The sequence below is a fragment of the Haematobia irritans genome, chromosome 2, assembly GCF_050003625.1.
Source record: "Haematobia irritans isolate KBUSLIRL chromosome 2, ASM5000362v1, whole genome shotgun sequence".
NCBI classification, from domain to species: domain Eukaryota; kingdom Metazoa; phylum Arthropoda; class Insecta; order Diptera; family Muscidae; genus Haematobia; species Haematobia irritans.
Genome location: NC_134398.1, coordinates 14,991,278 through 15,016,596, shown reverse-complemented (window position 1 = coordinate 15,016,596; position 25,319 = coordinate 14,991,278). Strand labels below are relative to the sequence as shown.

At 29.0% G+C, this 25,319-nt stretch overlaps 2 protein-coding genes across 3 annotated transcripts in view; one reads left to right on the top strand and one right to left on the bottom strand.

Moving 5' to 3' along the window:
- LOC142223563 (ABC transporter G family member 20) overlaps window positions 1-1,697 on the bottom strand; it is a 64,810-nt gene extending 63,113 nt beyond the window's left edge. Inside the window, exon 1 of the mRNA XM_075293442.1 lies at window positions 1,552-1,697. The gene's annotated coding sequence lies outside the window, so the exon portion shown is untranslated. The remainder of the gene's footprint in view (window positions 1-1,551) is intronic.
- Window positions 1-25,319, top strand: part of LOC142223564 (neuroguidin) — a 260,642-nt gene that overhangs the window by 137,606 nt on the left and 97,717 nt on the right. Inside the window, exon 1 of one of the 2 annotated variants that reach the window (XM_075293443.1) lies at window positions 8,260-8,423. The exons of the other annotated variant lie outside the window; for it this stretch is intronic. Within the exon in view, the coding sequence (XP_075149558.1) occupies window positions 8,373-8,423 (51 nt within the window). The 5' untranslated portion in view covers window positions 8,260-8,372. Of the gene's footprint in view, window positions 1-8,259; window positions 8,424-25,319 lie in introns of those variants that run through there. 2 annotated transcript variants of the gene reach the window in all.

The window sequence follows — 25,319 nt, the reverse complement described above, 5'->3', positions numbered from 1 at the left end:
AAATGTTGCCAAATCTTCCTCAACCTTTTCATAAGTCTGCAAAACGCCGTTTTTAATGCTCTAATTTATTGTAGTGTGTTGTGAAAAATTGCCTAATTTTATCTTAATATGTAAATATAACATAATTTTGCATAATATGTGAAGATCGTTTAACAAATGGTAAAAATAAATCAAATATTTGCAAAAAACAGAAATAACTAAAATTCGTATAATAAAAAATGAAGTTCCCTCCTTGCCTTAAAAATAAGGCGATGTCAAAACGAAATCAAACACTTCGCAAAAAAAAAAAACAAGTGTAAAACGTGAGTCCAAACAATAGAAACTAACACAAAATTTATGACAATAAGTTTTTGTATGACATGAAAAGTGTTAACAAAACCTTTCATAGAAATGAGAAAAATTATCAAAACGATAAAAAAGAAACAGTTTACTACATTTTTGTTTGTTATATATGACATAAACGTAGTGTTTATAAATGGCACTAAAGTAAACAAAAGACTTAAGACACAAGCGGTACTAAAGTCCAACGCCACAGAGCCATAAGTTATGAAAATTATGGATAAGTAGAGTAATAATAGGTGAAGAATCTTTAAAGAATTATTAAGTAATATTCTAAAGGCTTTCAGCTGTACAGTATACACTGAAAAAAAAAAAATATATATTGTTGCGAACCGCGGTTATCAGATTGTGGGTTCTATATTAGACACAAATAAAAATTTTGTGATTTTAGCATATCACTTTAGATCTTCTATATTTTCGGCCTGAAAAAAAATTGGTTGTTTATTTAGGGTATCCTCTATATAGACGGACTTCTGGGTTTTCCGTCTTCATCGCATAGCAACCGCAATCTGAAGCCCCTATAGAAACCAGCCTCCTAATTTTATATTTTTAGCATCTCGATATCGTCATATATAATTTTTGGAATAATTGAATACAAAAAATTATATGAATATTTTAATTAATTTAATCAGCAGGTTTATTTATTTATTTGCAAATTTTCTTTTCATATATCTACCAAAATCACTCTTTCTGGTCAACAAATTAAAATTTTATATTTTTTATACGTAATTTTCTTAAATCTATAATTATATATTATTGGCATAAAAATAACGATGTTGGTGTTGATTATCCAACCGAGTCAAATACATCTCAATTTAGTCTTTCCTTTAGTTTTTGAATTCGATGAGAAATTATTTTTATATTCACTAAATTTTATAGATACAATATGCGAATAATCTTGAAGTATTTTTTTTTGCATTATTTTTCGGTAAATTTTTGTAAATTGATTTAATACTTTTCGATATGCTTGGTGGGATATTTCTTTCGTTTTTTCCAATTTCCAAAGAAACTATTTTCCATGTATTTTTTTAAGGAAATTATTTATTTCTTATTTTTCTTTTTTTTCTCTCTCTCGCATATTTCCACCTCTTGATATATTTTCTCATGCACATATCTATGTCATAATTATTATTTTTTTTTTCTTGCATTGCCATTTCCAATGAAATGTGTAATTTTTGGGGTTTTTTCCCGTTTTTCTTTGTTATACCGTACCCCACAAAACCAGATGATTTCAATTTTATTTCCACTACGAAAACAGAAATTAGCGGCTTTCGCACCCGTTCACAACCAAAATAACCCAAGTGACGCGATCAAGCAATATACTCAAACTGATTGTAGCTTTTCAATAAACTTGGCTTACAAGCTTCGCCAAAAAATATTTGTTAAGAAACAAAAACAACAAAAAAATCACTACTCGCACCTTATACTCAAACTGCTAAGGCTAAGTAAGTAAGCTGTTGTAGTATGACTAAAACACGACTGATAAGAAGTAAGGGGAAATGTTAATAAAGTTGGATGTTTGTTGGAGCGTTTTTTGTTAGCTAAGTTAGTCCGGATATATCACTGGCTTACAAATAAGTTACATGAAGTTCATCTAAGTATTCTTTTTTGTTTTATTTAAAATTAATTTGTAAATTTTATTTGAAAGTATGACAAAAAATGTAATTACCCGTGGGTATAAAAAAAAATAATTTCAATGCTAATTAAAGCCGAGGAAAATTTTCATAAAATTCTTAAAAGTAATAAGGATGAACTACGGTGTGATTAATATGGTCGTGATTTGTAGCCTATGATTTTTTTCTTTATTTCAAATTCACAGTTTTTTATGAAAAATTTCAAATTTGTAACTGTATGGAATTTTTTCAAATTTAATCACGAAATTAATTGATCCAATTATTTTTTAATTCAAATTGCTTTAATCACGAAAATGTTAATATCAATTGCTGAATTAGAAAATGAATTAATTTCTTGGGTACTTTCAATTAATTATTTCAATTAAAAATTTAATTGTTTTTTTGCCTCAAAACAATCAATCAATTTGCCTTTTTTAAATGAAGTAAGCACACATTTTTTATTATTAATTATTTATTTATTAATAATTATTTTACCATTAGATAAAATATATGAATGGATATCTTTTTTAATTTTTGTTTTTATATTATTGTTCAAAACCAAAAATATCTGAAATAACATCAACATTTTTGAAACTATTTTTGTTTGTTCAAATTGGAAAAAAATTCAACGAAATATTTCCAATTGAAAAATAATTGATTTTTTAAAAATATTCAATTAAAAATTTAATTGTTTCAACAAACACTTTAATTAAATCAAAAATTAATCACAAAAATTAATAGTATCAATTAATTTTTTAATTGGATCAATTAATTTTAATTGAATCAATTAATATTTTAATAGAATTAATTTTTCATTTCAGTGATTGAAGATACTTCGGAAAAACCCAAGCCGATAATTTTTGCTGAAATTTGTAATTAAAGTGATTTAGAGTGTGTTATTTCAATATTAACATAGTTTATTCAAAAAAGACATACAAAACCAAGAATAAAAGTTAATTCAGTCTATTTATTATGACTAACAAGGATTTTTTATAATTTTTTTTACATTTTATTTGTATTGATTTGATTTGACGTCAACTCTGGGACAATTCGATATGAATTAAGTTATTCAAAAAGCTTCGGCTTGGGTTAATCGGCCTCTTGACGTCGAAGGGCGATACATTCCCGATTATCGAATTTAGACCGAATGCCGATTTTTTAATATATTTTTTACATTTTATTTGTATTGATTTGACGTCAACTCTGGGCCAATTCGATATGAATTAAGTTATTCAAAAAGCTTCGGCTTCAGTTAATCGATCTCTTGACGTCGAAGGCCGATACGTTGCCGATTCTTCGGTCAAGCTCCTATGTCACGAATAATTGCCTTCAAACGGACAAAGGCATGGCGATATCTTGACTCATTCCTGGCGTACTGCCATTTTGAGATGACCAAAACATTGGTATTTTTTAATGCCTACCTTACTCTTCAAAATGGCACATGTGCAAAATCCAACGGATTGAGATCCGGTCATTTTCATTGTTCGTTAGAATTGAAGCGGGGAATCTCCGATAAGATGGTATAAAAATGTCCGTCTGTCTGTTGTAACCATGATACCTCCTCCTTCAATAATGCAGCTTTCGTTCGTGTTTTGCTTGCAGGCAGGTCAAGTTCGAAGATGGGCAATATCGGTCCCCCTTCCGTTTTGGGATGGTGAGCTTATAGAAACCGTAGTTTTTATCCAAATTTTCTGAAATTGGGAATCTAGAGGTATTATAGGACCATACAGAGGTGAGCCGAAAACTGTGAGTATCGCTCCATGTTTTGGTATAGTCCCCATATAGACCTACCTCCCGATTTTACTTCTGCCTGAAATTAGAAATATAGAGGTAGTTTAGGACCATTAAGAGGAGTGCTGAAAATAGTGAGTATCGGTCCATGTTTTGGTATAGCCCCCATATAGGTAGGCTGATCTCCCGATTTTACATCTTGTAAATTTAGAAACCTTAGTTTTTATCCAATTTGTCTGCAATTGGAAATCGTGAGGTTTTTTTGCACCATAAAGCGATGTGCCGAAAATGGTGACTATCGGTCCATGTTTTGGTATAGCCCCCATACAGACCTACCTCCAGATTTTACTTCTTGGGCTTCTAGCAATCGTAGTTTTTATCCGATTTGCCTGAAATATACTGATTTTTTAGACACACAAAAACCTGTATCGCATTTAGTTTTTATCGGTCCATTTAGGTTAGGTTAGATATAGTGGCCGCTCGATATTTTCGTCTAGACTCGTCTAGACTATTCAGCCCATTGTGATATCACAGTTGTGAACTTCTCTCTTATCACTGAGTGCTGCCCGATTCTATGTTAAGCTCAATGACAAGGGACCTCCTTTTTATAGTCGAGTCTGAACGACGTTCCACATTGCAGTGAAACCACTTAGAGAAGCTTTCAAACACTCAGAAATGTCATCAGCTTTACTGAGGTGGGATAATCCACCGCTGAAAAAGTTTTTGGTGTTTGGTCGAAACTGGGTTTGAATCCAGGCGGCCTTGACTACATCGGTCCATTTGGTCAGCCCTCCATATAGACCTATTTCACTTCTTAAGAGTATACAAGGCGCACTGATGAAAATTGCTAAAAACTGAATGTAAAATTTCCAAATTTTACTTCTCGTAATCATTTGAATAATGTGGGGTAAAAATTTACAGATTTTAGATTTCAGATCAAGACGTTACTTCATCATTTTCTTTCACACTAAAACAAAAATGGTTCTTATAAATAAAGAATCGTATATAGTCTTCATATATATTAAATCTTTAAAATTATATTCGGGAAGCGTACTGTTTAAACTAATCTGCTAGCGAGAATATCTGTCATCAAACCCCACTGAAATTCTATATATAAGTAACCCGCTACGACGAAGAGTTTTCAAAGGAAACTATTATAAAGGGTGCTTAAAATTTCAAGGACCGATGTTGATTTTGAATAAAACACAAGCTATTTAGGAAATTATTGTAATTTTATTTTATTATGATATATTGGTATTACTCAATTATGTATGGAACAAAATATCGGCCAAATAGGCGCCGCGACCTCGGTGGCACACCTTCATCCAATGGTCCAAATTTTCGAGGACGCTGAGGCATAATGGAGGTTCTATGCCTTTAATGTGCCGAATTATCTCATCCTTTAGCTCTTGAATTGTTGCCGGCTTATCGACGTACACCTTTTCTTTCAAATAACCCCAAAGAAAAAAGTCCAACGGTGTCAAATCACATGATCTTGGCGGCCAATTGACATCGCCATTACGTGAGATAACACGGCCATTGAATTTGTTGTGCAAAAGAGCCATTGTTTCGTTAGCTGTGTGGCAAGTGACACCGTTCTGCTGAAACCACATATCGTCCACATCCATATCTTCCAATTCGGGCCATAAAAAGTTCGTTATCATCTCACGACAGCGAACTCCATTCACAGTAACTGCCTGACCGGCCTCATTTTGGAAAAAATACGGCCCGATAATGCCGCCAGCCCATAAACCGCACCAAACAGTCACTCTTTGTGGGTGCATTGGTTTTTCGACAATCACTCTTGGATTCTCATTCGCCCAAATGCGGCAATTCTGTTTATTGACGAATCCACTGAGGTGAAAATGTGCCTCATCACAGAAGATGATTTTCTTTGAAAATTGATCATCCACTGTTGCCATTTCTTGGAACCACTCTGCCCATTCACGACGTCCATGGTTCAAATTGAATAAGTCTGAAATAGAGAAATGTCAAATAAAATTCGGAAAAAAACTTGGCGTTTAGGAGTGGTTCACATTAAGATTCGACCCGACCGAACTTACTGCTGTATATACTTGTTATTTATATTTGAACCAAAATTTAATGATTCTAGAATGTATATAGAAATCATATACTAGCACAATTTACTAAATTTCAACTGACTCGGATGAAATTTGCTCCTCCACGAGGCTCCGGAGGTCAACTCGGGATAGGTTTATATGGGGTCTATATATAATTATGGACCGATGTGGACCAATTTTTGCATGGTTGTTAGAGACCATATACCAACACCGTGTAGCAAATTTCAACCGAATCGGATGAGTTTTGTTCTTTCAAGGGGTTCCGGAGGTCAAAATAATATATATGGGGGCTATATATAATTATGGACCGATTTCGACCAATTTTTGCATGGTTGTTAGCGACAATATACTAACACCACGTACCAAATTTCAACCGAATCGGATGAATTGTTGCTCTTCCACGAGGCTCCGGAGGTCAAATCTGGGAATCGGTTTATATCGTGGCTATATATAATTATGGACCGATTTCGACCAATTTTTGCATGGTTCTTAGTGACAATATACTAACACCACGTACCACATTTCAACCGAATCGGATGAAATTTGCTCCTCCATGAGGCTCCGGAGGTCAAATCTGGAGATCGGCATATATGGGGGCTACATATAATTATGGACTGATATGGACCAATACCTGCATGGTTGTTAGAGACCATATACTAACACCACGTACTAAATTTCAATCAGATCGGATGAGTTTGCTTCTCCAAAAGGCACCGGAGGTCAAATCTGGGGATCGGTTTATGTGGGGTCTATATATAATTATGGACCGATGTGGACCAATTTTTGCATGGTTGTTAGAGACCATATACCAACACCGTGTAACAAATTTCAACCGAATCGCATGCATTTTGCTCTTTCAAGGGGCTCCGGAGGTCAAATCTGTGGATCGGTTTATATGGGGGCTATATATAATTGTGGGCCGATTTCTACCAATTTTTGCATGGTTGTTAGAGACCATATACTAACACCATGTACCAAATTTCAGCCGGATCGGATGAAATGTGCTTCTCTTAGAGGCTCCGCAAGCCAAATCTGCGAATCGGTTTATATGGGGGCTATATATTTTTGGACCGATTTCGACCAATTTTCGCATAGGTGTTTGAGGCCATATACTAACACCAGATATCAAATTTCAGACGGATCGGATGTAATTTGCTTCTCTTAGAGGTTCCGCAAGCCAAATCTCGGGAACGGTTTATATGGGGGCTATATATAATTATGGACCAATGTGGACCAATTTTTGCATAGTTGTTAGAGACCATATACTTACACCATGTACCAAATTTCAGCCGGATCGGATGAAATTTGCTTCTCTAAGAGGCTCCGGAGGTCAAATCTGGGGATCGGTTATATGGGGGGCTATATATAATTATGGACCGATGTGGACCATTTTTTGCATGGTTGTTAGAGACCATATACCAACACCGTATACCAAATTTCAGCCGGATCCGAAAGCCAAATCTGGGGATCAGTTTATATGGCGGCTATATATAATTATGGACCGATGTGGACCAATTTGTGCATGGTTGTTGGATACCATATACTAACACCATGTACAAAATTTCAGCCGGATCTGATGAAACTTGCTTCTTTTAGAGGCTCCGCAAGCCAAATCGGAGCGTCGGTTTATATGGGGGCTATACGTAAAAGTAGACCGATATGGCCCATTTGCAATACCATCCGACCTACATCAATAACAACTACTTGTGGCAAGTTTCAAGTCGATAGCTTGTTTCGTTCGGAAGTTAGTGTGATTTCAACAGACGGACGGACGGACATGCTTAGATCGATGGGTTACAAACGGAATGACAAAGTTAATATACCCCCCATCCTATGGTGGTGGGTATAAAAAATTATTAACCAACAATTATTTTTTTATTTGGAAATAGGTTTAATTTAATTAAAGCGTTAATTGAGATAAATAACTGATTAAAATCTTAATTGTGTCAATTTTTAATTGATTACTTTTTCAATGTATGTTATTGGAAATATTTGGTTTATTTTTGTTTTCCTATTAATTTCCTAAGCACCCCATTTTTTACACAGAAAAAAGTGAAATATTTTACTTTTTTTCTGTGTATTTTTTTTTGTATATTGGTCTAATCAATCTCTAATTTTGTTCCTTGAGCATAAAAAATGTGAATGTTTTTTTATTTTTCTATACAATTTGGTAGTCTAGTGTAATTTTTTTAAACACTAAGGTGGTTGTCTTCCAATTCTCTCTTATTCCGAACAAATTATTGCTATTTTTGCATTTGGATCTATCTATAAAGCTTGCCCAGGGTCTCTAATGTCAAGCCATATTAGATAGTACGTCTCCGGAGACAGATAATAGAAAAGCTTTTTAGCCAAACTGTTGTTTCTAACTTGTATTCACCAAAACTCTCAGGGCAGAGAGAGATTTCTCGAATCTCTCTGAAGCTATTGGCAGTTTTGTTGTTTTCAATTTAGCCTTAACACTTGTTACGCCAGTAGTTAAATGTTCTTACAAGTGCCCGCCAAAGCCTATGAATGTGTTGATTCCTTCAACTTAATTGTCTAAAACTAAAGTTCACATTTAGTCTGAATTGTGTTTACCAAGAAATAAAACTCAACTTGTGGCTTCAAAATGTCTGTGGAATGTGAAAATTGTGAAAATTCTTTGAATACATCTCATTTGGTATGTTTATATAGTTTGTCCTTTGGTACTTGTAACCTTTGAGTCAAAGTTTTATACATGTACTTGCGAATATTTCACATTTTTTGCAATAATTTTACTTGACTAAAACGAGTTGTTAATTATATAATTATTTAATTGTAAATTTGCTACAGTTTTACGAACCTTTGATTTTGATTCCGCATTCAATAACCCTGAAACCTTATGGAGGCATTTGATTAAAAATATAAATAATGTATCATTTTTTTTTTTTGAAATTGATATTCACCAGAGTGAAAGGTTATCATACAAACTTTAATTAGTTATTATTACAAGCTTTTTAATTATTATATATCGAACATTGTTTATATTAATGACACCCAACAGAAATAATACAAAGTGTTTTAAATTTGTCCAGTCTATGATCGCAGTCTATGATCGGGCGCCAATGCACTATGTAAATAATAATTATCTTCATATTTTTTATAATTTAATAATTTATCTCCATATTTAGTTGTTTATAATTATATCTTAAAACAAACAGAATCTCAAAATGACAAGTATCACTAGATTTTTTTCCTATGGCAATGAAAAGACACAGAAATCCCAAATAAACATATTTGACCTTTTACTATATTTTTTAACCACTTGTCTTTTAAATCTTCCCACCATTCACTTGATTCAAATCAAATAACATTTTGTCCATTCATGGTAAGAGGACTACAACAGTTAACCGAAATTTCAATTTGCCATGTTTGCAATGTCTATGAATTTAACGGCCATGGTGTTGCCAAGATTGTTCAGGCTTTTTGGGATAAATGATTAACGACCAACATTTCTGGAAATATTAACCCATATTGAAGTTGCCTCGTTATGGCAATATGCCCAATGACAGCAAAATCTCCACTAAACTAAATGCGGTTACAACCAACTGAAATGGCTTAAATTGTGGTGATGATGTCTCAAAGTCATCATTAACCATTGCTCAGCTCTAGGTTAAACATTCATCTATCTATGTGCATTCGACCCTTCAATTTATATATCTAAAACCACTTGCTGTTATGCAGATTTAGGCCAAGCAAATTTTGAAGAAATGCTTATTATAAGCGACTTGTTGTCATGATGGGTGTTTTTTATATTGCGAATACGAGCAAAGGGTAAATTATGATAATTTTTTATCTTTCGAATCGAAACTATCGGGATAAAAACAAATACAAATCAACGTATGTAAATAATTACAAAATTCGCATTGAGAAACGATAGCATAAGCAAAGCATAGGAAAAATGATAAATTAAAATATAAAAATTTAATTTAAAAATAAATTAAATTTCTTTATAATAGATAAGACCAAATTAAATTAAATGAAAATTAAATTAAATTAAATTAAATTAAATTAAATTAAATTAAATTAAATTAAATTAAATTAAATTAAATTAAATTAAATTAAATTAAATTAAATTAAATTAAATTAAATTAAATTAAATTAAATTAAATTAAATTAAATTAAATTAAATTAAATTAAATTAAATTAAATTAAATTAAATTAAATTAAATTAAATTAAATTAAATTAAATTAAATTAAATTAAATTAAATTAAATTAAATTAAATTAAATTAAATTAAATTAAATTAAATTAAATTAAATTAAATTAAATTAAATTAAATTAAATTAAATTAAATTAAATTAAATTAAATTAAATTAAATTAAATTAAATTAAATTAAATTAAATTAAATTAAATTAAATTAAATTAAATTAAATTAAATTAAATTAAATTAAATTAAATTAAATTAAATTAAATTAAATTAAATTAAATTAAATTAAATTAAATTAAATTAAATTAAATTAAATTAAATTAAATTAAATTAAATTAAATCAAATTAAATTAAATTAAATTAAATTAAATTAAATTAAATTAAATTAAATTAAATTAAATTAAATTAAATTAAATTAAATTAAATTAAATTAAATTAAATTAAATTAAATTAAATTAAATTAAATTAAATTAAATTAAATTAAATTAAATTAAATTAAATTAAATTAAATTAAATTAAATTAAATTAAATTAAATTAAATTAAATTAAATTAAATTAAATTAAATTAAATTAAATTAAATTAAATTAAATTAAATTAAATTAAATTAAATTAAATTAAATTAAATTAAATTAAATTAAATTAAATTAAATTAAATTAAATTAAATTAAATTAAATTAAATTAAATTAAATTAAATTAAATTAAATTAAATTAAATTAAATTAAATTAAATTAAATTAAATTAAATTAAATTAAATTAAATTAAATTAAATTAAATTAAATTAAATTAAATTAAATTAAATTAAATTAAATTAAATTAAATTAAATTAAATTAAATTAAATTAAATTAAATTAAATTAAATTAAATTAAATTAAATTAAATTAAATTAAATTAAATTAAATTAAATTAAATTAAATTAAATTAAATTAAATTAAATTAAATTAAATTAAATTAAATTAAATTAAATTAAATTAAATTAAATTAAATTAAATTAAATTAAATTAAATTAAATTAAATTAAATTAAATTAAATTAAATTAAATTAAATTAAATTAAATTAAATTAAATTAAATTAAATTAAATTAAATTAAATTAAATTAAATTAAATTAAATTAAATTAAATTAAATTAAATTAAATTAAATTAAATTAAATTAAATTAAATTAAATTAAATTAAATTAAATTAAATTAAATTAAATTAAATTAAATTAAATTAAATTAAATTAAATTAAATTAAATTAAATTAAATTAAATTAAATTAAATTAAATTAAATTAAATTAAATTAAATTAAATTAAATTAAATTAAATTAAATTAAATTAAATTAAATTAAATTAAATTAAATTAAATTAAATTAAATTAAATTAAATTAAATTAAATTAAATTAAATTAAATTAAATTAAATTAAATTAAATTAAATTAAATTAAATTAAATTAAATTAAATTAAATTAAATTAAATTAAATTAAATTAAATTAAATTAAATTAAATTAAATTAAATTAAATTAAATTAAATTAAATTAAATTAAATTAAATTAAATTAAATTAAATTAAATTAAATTAAATTAAATTAAATTAAATTAAATTAAATTAAATTAAATTAAATTAAATTAAATTAAATTAAATTAAATTAAATTAAATTAAATTAAATTAAATTAAATTAAATTAAATTAAATTAAATTAAATTAAATTAAATTAAATTAAATTAAATTAAATTAAATTAAATTAAATTAAATTAAATTAAATTAAATTAAATTAAATTAAATTAAATTAAATTAAATTAAATTAAATTAAATTAAATTAAATTAAATTAAATTAAATTAAATTAAATTAAATTAAATTAAATTAAATTAAATTAAATTAAATTAAATTAAATTAAATTAAATTAAATTAAATTAAATTAAATTAAATTAAATTAAATTAAATTAAATTAAATTAAATTAAATTAAATTAAATTAAATTAAATTAAATTAAATTAAATTAAATTAAATTAAATTAAATTAAATTAAATTAAATTAAATTAAATTAAATTAAATTAAATTAAATTAAATTAAATTAAATTAAATTAAATTAAATTAAATTAAATTAAATTAAATTAAATTAAATTAAATTAAATTAAATTAAATTAAATTAAATTAAATTAAATTAAATTAAATTAAATTAAATTAAATTAAATTAAATTAAATTAAATTAAATTAAATTAAATTAAATTAAATTAAATTAAATTAAATTAAATTAAATTAAATTAAATTAAATTAAATTAAATTAAATTAAATTAAATTAAATTAAATTAAATTAAATTAAAATTAATGAAATGAAATGAAATGAAATGAAATGAAATGAAATTGAAATGAAATTGAAATGAAATTGAAATGAAATTGAAATGAAATTGAAATGCGATTGAAATGAAATTGAAATGAAATTGAAATGAAATGAAATTGAAATGAAATTGAAATGAAATTGAAATGAAATTGAAATGCAATTGAAATGAAATTGAAATGAAATTGAAATGAAAGTGAAATGAAATTGAAATGAAAGTGAAATGAAATTGAAATGAAATTGAAACGAAATTGAAATGAAATTGAAATGAAATTGAAATGAAATTGAAATGAATTTGAAATGAAATCGAAATGAAATTGAAATGAAATTGAAATGAAATTGAAATGAAATTGAAATGAAATTGAAATGAAAATGAAATGAAATTGAAATGAAATTGAAATGAAATTGAAATTAAAATTGAAATTAAAATTGAAATGAACTGAATTGATAGAATCAATCATTGAAATGAAATTGAAATGAAATTGAAATGAAATTGAAATGAAATTGAAATGAAATTGAAATGAAATTGAAATGAAATTGAAATGAAATTGAAATGAAATTGAAATGAAATTGAAATTGAAATGAAATTGAAATGGAAATGAAATTGAAATGACATTGAAATGACATTGAAATGAAATTGAAATTGAAATGAAATTGAAATGAAATTGAAATGAAATTGAAATGAATTCGAAATGAATTTGAAATTGAAATGAAATTGAAATGAATTCGAAATGAATTTGAAATGAAATTGAAATGAAATGAAATTGAAATGAAATTGAAATGAAATTGAAATGAAATGAAATTCAAATGAAATTCAAATGAAATTGAAATGAACTTGAAATGAATTTGAAATGAAATCGAAATGAAATTGAAATTGAAATGAAATTGAAATGAAATTGAAATGAATTTGAAATGAAATCGAAATGAAATTGAAATTGAAATGAAATTGAAATGAAATTGAAATGAAATTGAAATGAAATTGAAATGACATTGAAATGACATTGAAATGAAATTGAAATGAAATTGAAATTAAATTGAAATGAAATTGAAATGAAATTGAAATGAAATTGAAATGAATTCGAAATGAATTCGAAATGAATTTGAAATGAAATTGAAATGAAATTGAAATGAAATGAAATTGAAATGAAATTGAAATGAACTGAACTGAAATGAAATTCAAATGAAATTCAAATGAAATTCAAATGAAATTCAAATGAAATTGAAATGAAATTGAAATGAAATTGAAATGAAATTGAAATGAAATTGAAATGAAATTGAAATGAAATTGAAATGAAATTGAAATGAAATTGAAATGAAATTGAAATGAAATTGAAATGAAATTGAAATGAAATTGAAATGAAATTGAAATGAAATTGAAATGAAATTGAAATGAAATTGAAATGAAATTGAAATGAAATTGAAATGAAATTGAGATAAAATTGAAATGAAATTGAAATGAAATTGAAATGAAATTGAAATGAAATTGAAATGAAATTGAAATGAAATTGAAATGAAATTGAAATGAAACTGAAATGGAAATGAAATTGAAATTGAAATGAAATTGAAATGGAATTGAAATGGAATTGAAATGAAATGAAATTGAAATTAAAATTGAAATGAACTGAATTGATAGAATCAATCAACAACGCAATTCAAAAGTGATAAAATTAATTGAGTTTTGTTCCTATTGAGATATTAATTGACTCATTTAAGGTTTTTAATTTAAAATCGTTTTAAAATTCGTTAAAAATTCAAATTGGAAATTTTTTGAATTTTTTTTCTGTGTAGCGGTGTTTAATGTTTCTTTTATAAACTTGTATTGTGTTTTTGTTAATTCGTGTAGCATGACAAACACACGTGTTTAATGCTCTCCGACTGAATGATTATCTCTGTATATTGGATTAAAGTTTCAGCTTTAATACCAATCTTTTTAGCTATAAAAAAAAAGTATAAAAATATTCCATTGTCTTTGTCTGACGTTTACGTCGGCTGGTATTTCTTAATAAAATATTTTTATATTTTGTTATAAATGTTTATTCTCTGCTAACTATACTAACTTTTTTGTCCGTGCATTTTATCTGCCCCATTGTCTCATGTTATAATTAGGATGTTGCAATTATTTCGCAAAGTGACTGTTTAAAAATCTTTTAGTTTAAGCTTTAAGCGCAAAAAAAATATGGAGATGCGAAAACACACACGCGTGCACACTCTATATGAGTGAACGAGGTATAGCGTCATTTGTTATGAGTATGAATAAATATTTGTTAATTTTATTAAAATCAACAATTTAAAATTCCAAAATAAAACAATTTGAATCGCGATGGATTTGTTTATTTATTTACCTCTGTGTGTTGGTGAAATTTATTGTAAGGGAATATTTTTGTTTTTTTTTACTAATTATGTAAATTAGTTATTGTAAATGTTTTATTCAATGTAACCATTTATACAAAAAATTAACACAAATGCTATCTATTTGTATGACAAACATCATGAGAACAAAGGTCAATAAAAAAAGACAAATATAAAACAGAATAAAAATTCTGTAATTAATATTACGAAATTAAAATATTCACATTAGTTCTGTTAAAATGATATTTTGGACGAAAACTCAATTTAAACAAAGACAAATATTAAATATAATAAAAATTCTACAGTTAGTTTTTGGACGAAACCTCAATTTTATAGGGAAAAAATTAGAGAATAGCTAACCTGAAGTGTTGGCTATCTCGAAATTATAGCTACATGATATTGGTGGTATTGGCAGCCTATTTGGAAGTTCTTGTTAAGGCACAAAGGTGTTCTTTATTTTAACTGCACAGGAAGTTTTTTTAATTCAATTTTTTATAACTCGCCTATTTCATATTTTTAATGTAAGTAACTTGAGTTGTTTTCAAATAAATTAAAAACAGGGTATGCAGTAATAAAATGGTACAAATTATTCAAATTCTGTTGAAAAAATGCTGAATCCATTCTACAAAAATTGGTCAAACGTATCAGACAAGCGTTAGAATGCAGGTAAAATAATAAAAATCTAAAAAAAATATATTTGGTTAAATATCTCAAAATTCACATCCAAAACTCTGAATACGGATCACATCTTAAGAAGTCTGTGCAAGACGGGTGGGCATCTGTCCTATGACAAGCCTATTTTAAATTAATTGCTACTGCGCCAATTTTGCATCATTTCCGGATCCAAAACGAGCATTTTCACAACCAAAGCACTAAATCCAAGCATTAATGTGATATATGGCGTTCTATTTGTCTGAAAATCAAAATCGACGTTTGTTGTCGAGCTCTAACATTTATAAGTGCTTGAGTAGTGAACATTAAATATATAAAAGGTAACTCTCGTATATGTTGTTTCCACTATTTTTATACCCACATATTTTTATATAACACATCCAAATATCGATTTCCGACTATATAAAGTATATATATTCTTGATCAGGGAAAAATTCTCAGACGATATAAACATGTCCGTCTGTCTGTCTGTTGTAATAACGCTACAGCCTTCAATAATGGCGCTATCGTCTTGAAATTTGGCACAGATTCGTTTTTTGTTTGCAGGCAGGTCAAGTTCGAAGATGGGCTATATCGGTCCAAGTTTTGATATAGTCCCCATATAAACCGATTTCCCGATTTGGGGTCTTGGGATTATAAAAACCGTCGATTTTATCCAATTTGTCTGAAATTGAAAATCTAGAGGTACTTGAGGACCATAAAAAGGTGTGCCGAAAATGGTGCCCATCGGTCCATGTTTTGGTATAGCCCCCATATAGACCGATCTCCCGATTTTGCTTCTTGGGCGTCTAGAAACTGTATTTTCTATCCGATTTGCCTGAAATTGAAAATCTAGAGGTGTTTTAGGACCATAAAGAGGTGTGTCGAAAATTGTCTGCATCGATCCATGTTTTGGTATAGCCCCCATATAGACCGATCTCCCGATTTTGCTTCTTGGGCGTCTAGAAACTGTATTTCCTATCCGATTTGCCTGAAATTGGAAATCTAGAGGTATTTTAGGACCATAAAGAGGTGTGTCGAAAATGGTCCGTATCGGTATCTGGTTTGGTATAGCCCCCATATAGACCGATAGAAACTGTATTTTCTATCCGATTTGCCTGAAATTTAAAATCTAGAGGTATTTTAGGACCATAAAGAGGTGTGTCGAAAATGGTCCGTATCGGTCCATGTTTTGGTATAGTCGCCATATAGACCGATCTCCCGATTTTTATTCTTGGGCTTTTATAAACTGTATCTATTACCCGATTTGCCTGAAATTGGAAATCTAGAGGTAATTTGGGACCCCAAATACGTGTGCCGAAATTGAGGTGTATCGGTCCATTTTTTGGTTAACCCCCATATAGACCGATCTCTCAATTTTACTTCTTGGTCGTGTAGAGACTATATTTTCTAGCCGATTTGCTTGAAATTGAAAATCTAGAGGTATTTTAAGATCACAAATAGGCAAATGGTGCCGATTGATCCATATTTTCGTATAGCCCCCATATAGACCGATCTCCCGGCTTTATTTCTTGGGCTTCTAGAATCCGTAGTTTTTATCCAATTTGCCGGAAATTAGCAATATAAACGTATCTTAGGAGCATAAAGAGGTGTGTCGAAAATGGTCCGTATCGGTCCATGTTTTGGTATAGCCCCTATATAGACTGCACACAAAAAATTTTTTTCTTATTCAATCACGAAATTAATTGATCCAATTAATTTTTTAATTGAAATGTCTTCAATCACGGAAATGATAGTATCAATTAAAAAATTAATTGATCCAATTAAAAAATTAATTGATACTATTAATTGTTGTGATTGATTTTTGTTTCAATTAAAAAATTTGTTGCTTCAATTAAATTTTTAATTGAATATCTTTTCAAACTCAATTAAAATTTTAATTGGAACATTTTTCGTGAAAATTTTTTTTCTGTGTGATCTCCCGATTTTACTTCTTGAGCTTCTAGAATTCGTAGTTTTCACCCAATTCGTCTGAAAGTGGAATTCTAGAGATATTTGAGGAACATTAAGAGGTGGTGAGTATTGGTCCATGTTTTGGTATGGCCCCCATATAGACATAACTCCCGAATATATTTCTAGGACTCCTGGAATCCGGCTGACCACAAATAGGTCAGCCGAATATGGTGTATGTACACCCATGTTTTAGTATAGCCTCCACATAGACCGATCTCCAGATTTAATTCCTTGGGCTTCTAGAAACCGATTTGCGCAAAAATTTAAATATACTGGAATTTTAGACCCTCAAAAATCTGTATATCATTTATTTTTACCGGTCCATTTGGCAAAGCATCGATACAGACCGATTTAACTTCTTGAGGGTACACTCAAAGAACAAAATATTTTCCTCCGGAATGAAATTTTAGACAAACGAAATTCCCCTTTCGTATAAAGTATTTTCGTTTAGAGCAAACTAATCCGAATTTTTGATAAGTGATTCAACGATTGTCTCTAAAATTTGTGTCAAAAGAAAACTTTGCTTGTCTAAAATTTCATTCCTCAGAAAAGAAAACACTTCTTTCAGGGTATATAGCTGATCATAAAAATTGAAAGTAAAATTTCCAGATTTTACTCATCGTATTCATCAAGGCGTTATTTCATCATATACAAGATATGTTTATGATTTCTCTAAAACTCAAACAAAATTGGTTCTCATAAATCCAGAATCTGATCTGGTCATCATAGGTAGAATCTTTACATTTTTTCTTCGGGAAGCGTACTGGTTGAACTGATTTGCGTGGGAGAAGATTTTCATCAAACCCCCTCAAATGCTATATATTATCAAGTAACCCGCTACGACGATGAGTTTTCAAAGTAAACTATTATATTTGATTCATGGTGGTGGGTATTTAAGATTCGGCCCGGCCGAACTTACTGCTGTATATACTTGTTAATACTATCACCATTTTTTTGTGGACTTTAAAGGCCGCGAGTTTCTTTAGGCCACATTTTCCACAAGTAACACCGAAAAAAAAGTTTACTATTTTTTATGAAAAATGAACTAACCCATAGTAAGAATGACCATGATTTGGCGCCAAAGATTTTTTTCATCTAGATAAGTTCATGATTTTCTTATAAATTAGTTCATGTATTACATCGTATTTTAGTTCATTATTACTATGCTGTGGGAAGAATGCACTTACACTCATTCAAAATATTCCTGCCATCCGGAAAAATGAACAATTTTATGGGAAACCTGAATCAAGAAATTGGTTTGAAATACACTGTTTGTCAGTATAATTTTCAAAAAAGTAGAGAAATTGAGGAATCAAAGGTACAACAAGCCTATATACAACAAAGAAAATTTTCGTACAAAACAAGTCAATTTTCTATAACCACTAGGTTTTTATTTCAAAAAATTATTATTATATTACAAAAAACTATGGCTTATGATATACAATAAAGGAAATATTTTTATTCGTACGTTGGATGCAGTTACTTGTCGGTAGTTAGTAATTGCTTCTTCAAAAGAGTAATATTCTATGTTATTAGGACTAAACTAAACTAATTAATTTAAATTTCCATGTTTTCTATCCATATGAAAGATATATGTGGCATAATTTGCTATATTCATTGAATTGTTGTCCAATTTCATCGATTTTGGGCGGATTTGTCTTATAAGCATCTGAAATTGCAAAGTTATACAAAATATAAGAAAAATATTATCAAATTCTACCGTTCATATTGATTTTTAACTTACGGTTTTCAAGAGTATTTCCTAGAGCAAATAAGGATATCAGCTTAGTTAGTATTAAACAGTAAGAATATTCAAAAAATTACAATTACAAGACCTGTATACCTGCAAGTGAAAATAATTATTTTTAATAATTGAAATTTTGGTTTTATTAAAAACGAACAAAATACCGTTTATAGAAAAACTTACCACATTTAAAAATCCATCCAGTTGGTACATTATTGGAATCATATCCATGGACTAATAGGACGTTTTTGAAATTATTCCCAGAATATATTTGAAATAAAAAATATTATAAAATTAGATATAATTTTCACTTGTCAGTATAGCATTTAATATTTAAGGTGGATATTAAGTTCGAGTTTAGAGGCTAAAATCGCAATTTTCATGATAAGTTTGCTTTAGTAATCCACTATAAAAAATAATCTTTATAAAAAACTTGGTTTGGGCTATTCTCCATCAAGTTAAATTTAAATTTGTGTTGAAGACGTAATTTTTATACTTTTCTTAGGGGTTTATTTTTAATTTTAGCGGCTAAACTCTAACTTAGTACTCACCTGTAGGAATTGATGTAACATAAAAAATATAGATTCAAAAAAATGGTTGCATCTCCAACCTGTGATCCAGATGTAGAATAAATATAGATCATCCTATTACCACTCGTGTTGTATATTTTTATGTAAATCAATTAAAAATCCGCACTAATTTTAAACTATTTACAGAAATATACAGTTCCTTAATTTGTTATTTGTTTTTTTTTTTTTATCAATAAAAAGAGTTTTTGATTTCTCTTAACATCACATCATTCACTTCTCAGTTTCTAAAATGTTTCGAAATAAATGTATTTTCATTAATAACCAATAATACCGCAAGTACAATTTTGCAAAATAAAAACCACGTGTGCACTTCATAAACACATCAACAGAACTGAATGCAGCAATAAAACTCAAAGACACAAATAGTCATAAAAGATACATATCTGCCGTAAAGAAAAACAACTCCACACACACACGATCCCTTTCTGATCTCGCTATTGCAAGAAAACAACTCTCACCACAAAAGATACCAACAACACACAAGGAACATTCCATTGTCTCTAGAATCAAAACAACCAACAACAGCATAAATGACGCAATAACAAACACAAACAATCATATACACAAAATGTCTCTAAAGACTCCCTCACATGATGCAATGATTTCATTACTCTCTTCTCACTTCATTTTCCAGTAGCACGTTTATTGATTAGTTGGAATTATATCTATAATTTAAGGTAACATATATACCAAATTTATGAGGAATCTCTTAAAAATTATATACACCCGTCAAGGATTATATTAACTACTTTTTATTCTACTTTATCTAAAATTTTCAATGTGAGGAAAAACACTCCAACTTATAATAAAAAGGGAAATAATCTGTAGGTAGCCATCATACGAATCGGTAATGTCGTTAAGTTAATTTTTACTACAAAAATTTTTTTCCATACAAAATTTTTTCTTGGTAAATTGTCCACATTTCGTAGTAAGATTTGTATATTGCCCATGTATTTTTATAATAGAATCAACGATGCATTAACTACTGTGTTGGAAATTTATTTTAGGAAAAATCCTTCCCATTTCGTAGTTAGTGAACTAAAAAACATTTACTGAATTTTTATAAGTTTTCATTTAGCTAAGTTAATTTTCGTTGTGGTTACGAAAAATGAACTATATTACAGTAAATTTGTTGAACTATGTGAAAGTTCAAATGGGCCTTAAATTTACAAAACACTTTTTTTCTGTGAATGCACTTGCATTTAAGATCGTAATTTTCGCCCGCCTCTAGCCAAACCTTTAAGTCATCAATGAGCCAATTTGCATAAAAAGGTGTTTTCAAAATTTTGCTTGAATGCTTTCTTCGCTAGCGACATTTTCCTAAAACATTAAAAACTCTTATGAATATGTGTATTAAACACAATAATTTAGATAAACTTAGAAGAAGTAATTTGCGTAAAACAGTTTTTGAAGTTATTCCGGAATAAAAACCCTACATTTATATAAACGAATCCACGAATGCAAGTGATCTTCGTTTTAGAAAATTATTGGGAAGCACCATCATCTGTTTATGTACCTATATGGAAGCGTTCATTCCGGAACATTCATTCCCTACACATGGCATCACAGGTCTACAGAATGATGATGCAGGCTTTTATAATACTCGGTCCCTCCCGATAAATAAATAAGTTAATAATCCATAATTCTAGTGAGGTATAATAAATTGATCTACCCTATTGATAGATGTCTATAAGGTTTGTTTTCTTTGTGAATATCACAACATTGTTATTCTCAGATAAACTCTCTCATTTGCCTCTTTTCTCTATTTTGTGCATAAGTACTCTTTACCATATTTCCTTGCATTCCAACGTCATACCGACAATTATTCAGGAATATAACCAACGCAAATTTCAGCTCACTTCACATACACGTGATGACGTTGATGGTCTCTCTATTGCAGTTAACATGAGGTGGAAGGGACTGTATGTGGAATTCTAGTATATGGTTATAGCTAAGTATGTATGTATGTGTGTCGTATGTATCTTCTTAACTATCTGAACCATTAGACGTAATGGTCATCGAGTAAATGGCTATATGTAAGGCTATCGGCCTCTAGGAGTGCCTGCAGCACATGTCCTATACTACATATGTTCATAGGTGAGGGAGAAAGTAGATAGAGGGGATATCTAAATAGACTTCATAACATCAGCTTGTGGCAACAATTGTGCATTGTACTTGTGTGATGTGTCGTAGTTACAATCATCATTGTGAATGCACTTCTCTTGGATACTAAAGAGGATGAGTTGAGTGAGAGAGAGAGAGAGAGAGAGGAAAGAGCAGTAGAGCCGTATGCATGTTTTTGAGCATGTATTTTGTGGTTTTTGCTTTGCTAGCATAATTCTCTGGTACATTTGCCATTAGAGCCGTTGGTCGCCTTTTACTCCCTCTAATGCTTCAAAGCACTCAGAGGAAATTTAAGTCCCAAATCAGTTTAATCAATTACATAGACTTTTTGATATGGCTTTCGAACATATGATAACCTAAATTTTCTGGGTGTATTTAAACCGCACTAGGAAAAGGGTATTCAATGTCCTTTCAAAAACAGAAAACAAGAACTACCATCTCACGTGACATTCATTTATTGAAAAAAAAGAATGAAGTTTAAAATGTTAATGACGACCAAGAATAGCTAAAAAGTTAGCTTAAATCTAAAACAAAACTCATAAAGACGTTACATTCAATTGAAGTTAATTTCTCTTGTAGTTAAATGTAACATCAGGATTGTTCTAATTATATTATAAAATAAACAAGTATATACGGCCCTAAGTTCGGCCAGGCCGAAGCTTATGTACCCTCCATCATGGATTGCGTAGAAACTTCATCTAAACACTGTCATCCACAATCGAATTACTTAAGTTGCGGTAACGCTTGCCGATGGCAAGGTATCTTAAAACCTCCTAACACCATCTTCTAAATTGTATGTAAGTCCATACGTGGTATATATTAAATCAAAAAAGATCGATCCAATACGTATATAATTCAGTTTGACAAAGTAGACATAAAATTTTGACAAAATTTTCTACAGAAATAAAATTTTAACAAAATTTTCTATAGAAATAAAATTTTCACAAAATTTTCTATAGAAATAAAAATTTTGACAAAATTTTCTATAGAAAGACAATTTTGACAAAAATTTCTACAGAAATGAAATTTTAACAAAATTTTCTATAGAAATAAACTTTTGACAAAATTTTCTATAGAAATAAAATCCAATTATTGTGTGATTGGACCAATTTTGGTATGGTTGTTAGCGACCGGATCGGATGAATTTTGCTCCTCCAAGAGGCTCCGGAGGTCAAATCTGGAGAATGTTTCATATGAGGGCTATATATAATTATGGACCGATATGGACCAATTCTGGCACGGTTGTTAAAGATCATATACCATGTTCCAAATTACAACCGGATTGGATGAAATTTGCTTCTATTGGAGACTTCGCAAGCCAAATCTGGGGATCGGTTTATATGGGGCTATATATAATTATGGACCGATGTGGACCAATTTTTGCATGATTGTTAGAGACCATATACCAACACCATGTACCAAATTTCAGCCGGATCGGATGAAATATGCTTCTCTTAGAGGCTCCACAAACCAAATCTGGGGATCGGTTTATATGGGGGCTATATATAATTTAGGACCGATATGGACCAATTTTTGCATGGTTGTTAGAGACCATATACCAACACCATGTACCAAATTTCAACCGGATCGGATGAAATTTGCTTCTCTTTGAGGCTCCGCAAGCCAAATCTGGGGATCGGTTTATATGGGGGCTATATATAATTATGCACCGATGTGGACCAGTTTTTGCATGGTTGTTAGAGACCATATACCAACACCATATATCAAATTTCAGCCGGATCGGATGGAAAATGCTTCTGTTAGAGGCTCCACAAGCCAAATCTGAGGGTCCCTTTATATGGGGGCTATACGTAAAAGTGGACCGATATGGCCCATTTTCAATACCATCCGACCTACATCGATAACAACTACTTGTGCCAAGTTTCAAGTCGATAGCTTGTTTCGTTCGGAAGTTAGCGTGATTTCAACAGACGGACGGACGGACATGCTTAGATCGACTCAGAATTTCACCACGACCCAGAATATATATACTTTATGGGGTCTTAGAGCAATATTTCGATGTGTTACAAACGGAATGACAAAGTTAATATACCCCCATCCTATGATGGAGGGTATAAAAATAATATAAAACAAGTATATACAGCAGTAAATTCGGCTGGGTCGAATCTTAAATACCCACCACCATGAATCAAATATAATAGTTTACTTTGAAAACTCTTCGTCGTAGCGGGTTTCTTGATAATATATAGAATTTTAGGGGGTTTGATGACAAATTTTCTCCCAAGCAAATCAGTTCAACCAGATACTACCTATGAAGACTAGATCAGATTCTGGATTTATGACAACCAATTTTGTTTGAGTTTTAGGGAAATCATAAATATATCGTGTATATGATGAAATAACGCCTTGATTTGAAATCTTAAATCTGTAGATTTTTTCCAACATTATTTAAATGAATACGATGAGTAAAATCTGTAAATTTTTTGCGACATTATTTAAATGCATACGATGAGTAAAATCTGGTAATTTTACTTTCAATTTCAAGCAATTTTCATGATAAGTGCACCTGTTATACCCTGAAAGAAGGTTTTCTTTTCTGAGGAACGAAATTTTAGACAAGCAAAGTTTTCTTCTGACACAAAATTTTAGAGACAATCGTTGAATCGCTTATCAAAAATTCGGATTAATTTGCTCTAAACGAAAATACTTTATACGAAAGGGGAATTTCGTTTGCCTAAAATATCATTCCGGTTGAAAATATTTTTTCTTTGGGTGTACCCTCAAGAAGTTAAATCGGTCTATATCGATGCCTTACCAAACGGACCGGTAAAAATAAATGCAATACAGATTTTTGAGGGTCTAAAATTCCAGTATATTTACATTTTTGTCGGATAAAAACTACGGTTTCTAGAAGCCCAAGGCGTTAAATCTGGAGATTGGTCTATGTTGAGGCTATAGTAAAACATGGGTCGACACACACCATATTCGGCTGACCTATTTGTGGTCAGCCGGATTCCAGGAGTCCTAGAAATAAATTCGGGAGTTAGGTCTATATGGGGGCTATACCAAAACATGGACCAATACTAACCACCTCTTAATGTTCCTCAAATACCTCTAGAATTCCACTTTCAGACGAATTGGGTGAAAATTGCGAATTCTAGAAGCCCAAGAAGTAAAATCGGGAGATCAGTCTATATAGGGGCTATACCAAAACATGGACCGATGGGCATCATTTTCGGCACACCTTTTTATGGTCCTCAAGTACCTTTAGATTTTAAATTTCAGGCAAATTGGATAAAAACTATAGTTTTTATAAGCCCAAGACCCCAAATCGAGAAATCAGTTTATATGTAGACTATATCAAAACTTGGACCGATATAGCCCACCGTGGAGCGATGGTTAGCATGCCCGACTTGCATACACAAGGTCGTGGGTTCAATTCCTGCTTCGACCGAACACCAAAAAGTTTTTCAGCGGTGGATTATCCCACCTCAGTAATGCTGGTGACATTTCTGAGGGTTTCAAAGCTTCTCTAAGTGGATTCACTGCAATGTGGAACGCCGTTCGGACTCGGCAATAAAAAGGGGGTCCCTTGTCATTGAGCTTAACATGGAATCGGGCAGCACTCAGAGATAGGAGAGATGTTCACCAATGTGGTATCACAATGGACTGAATAGTC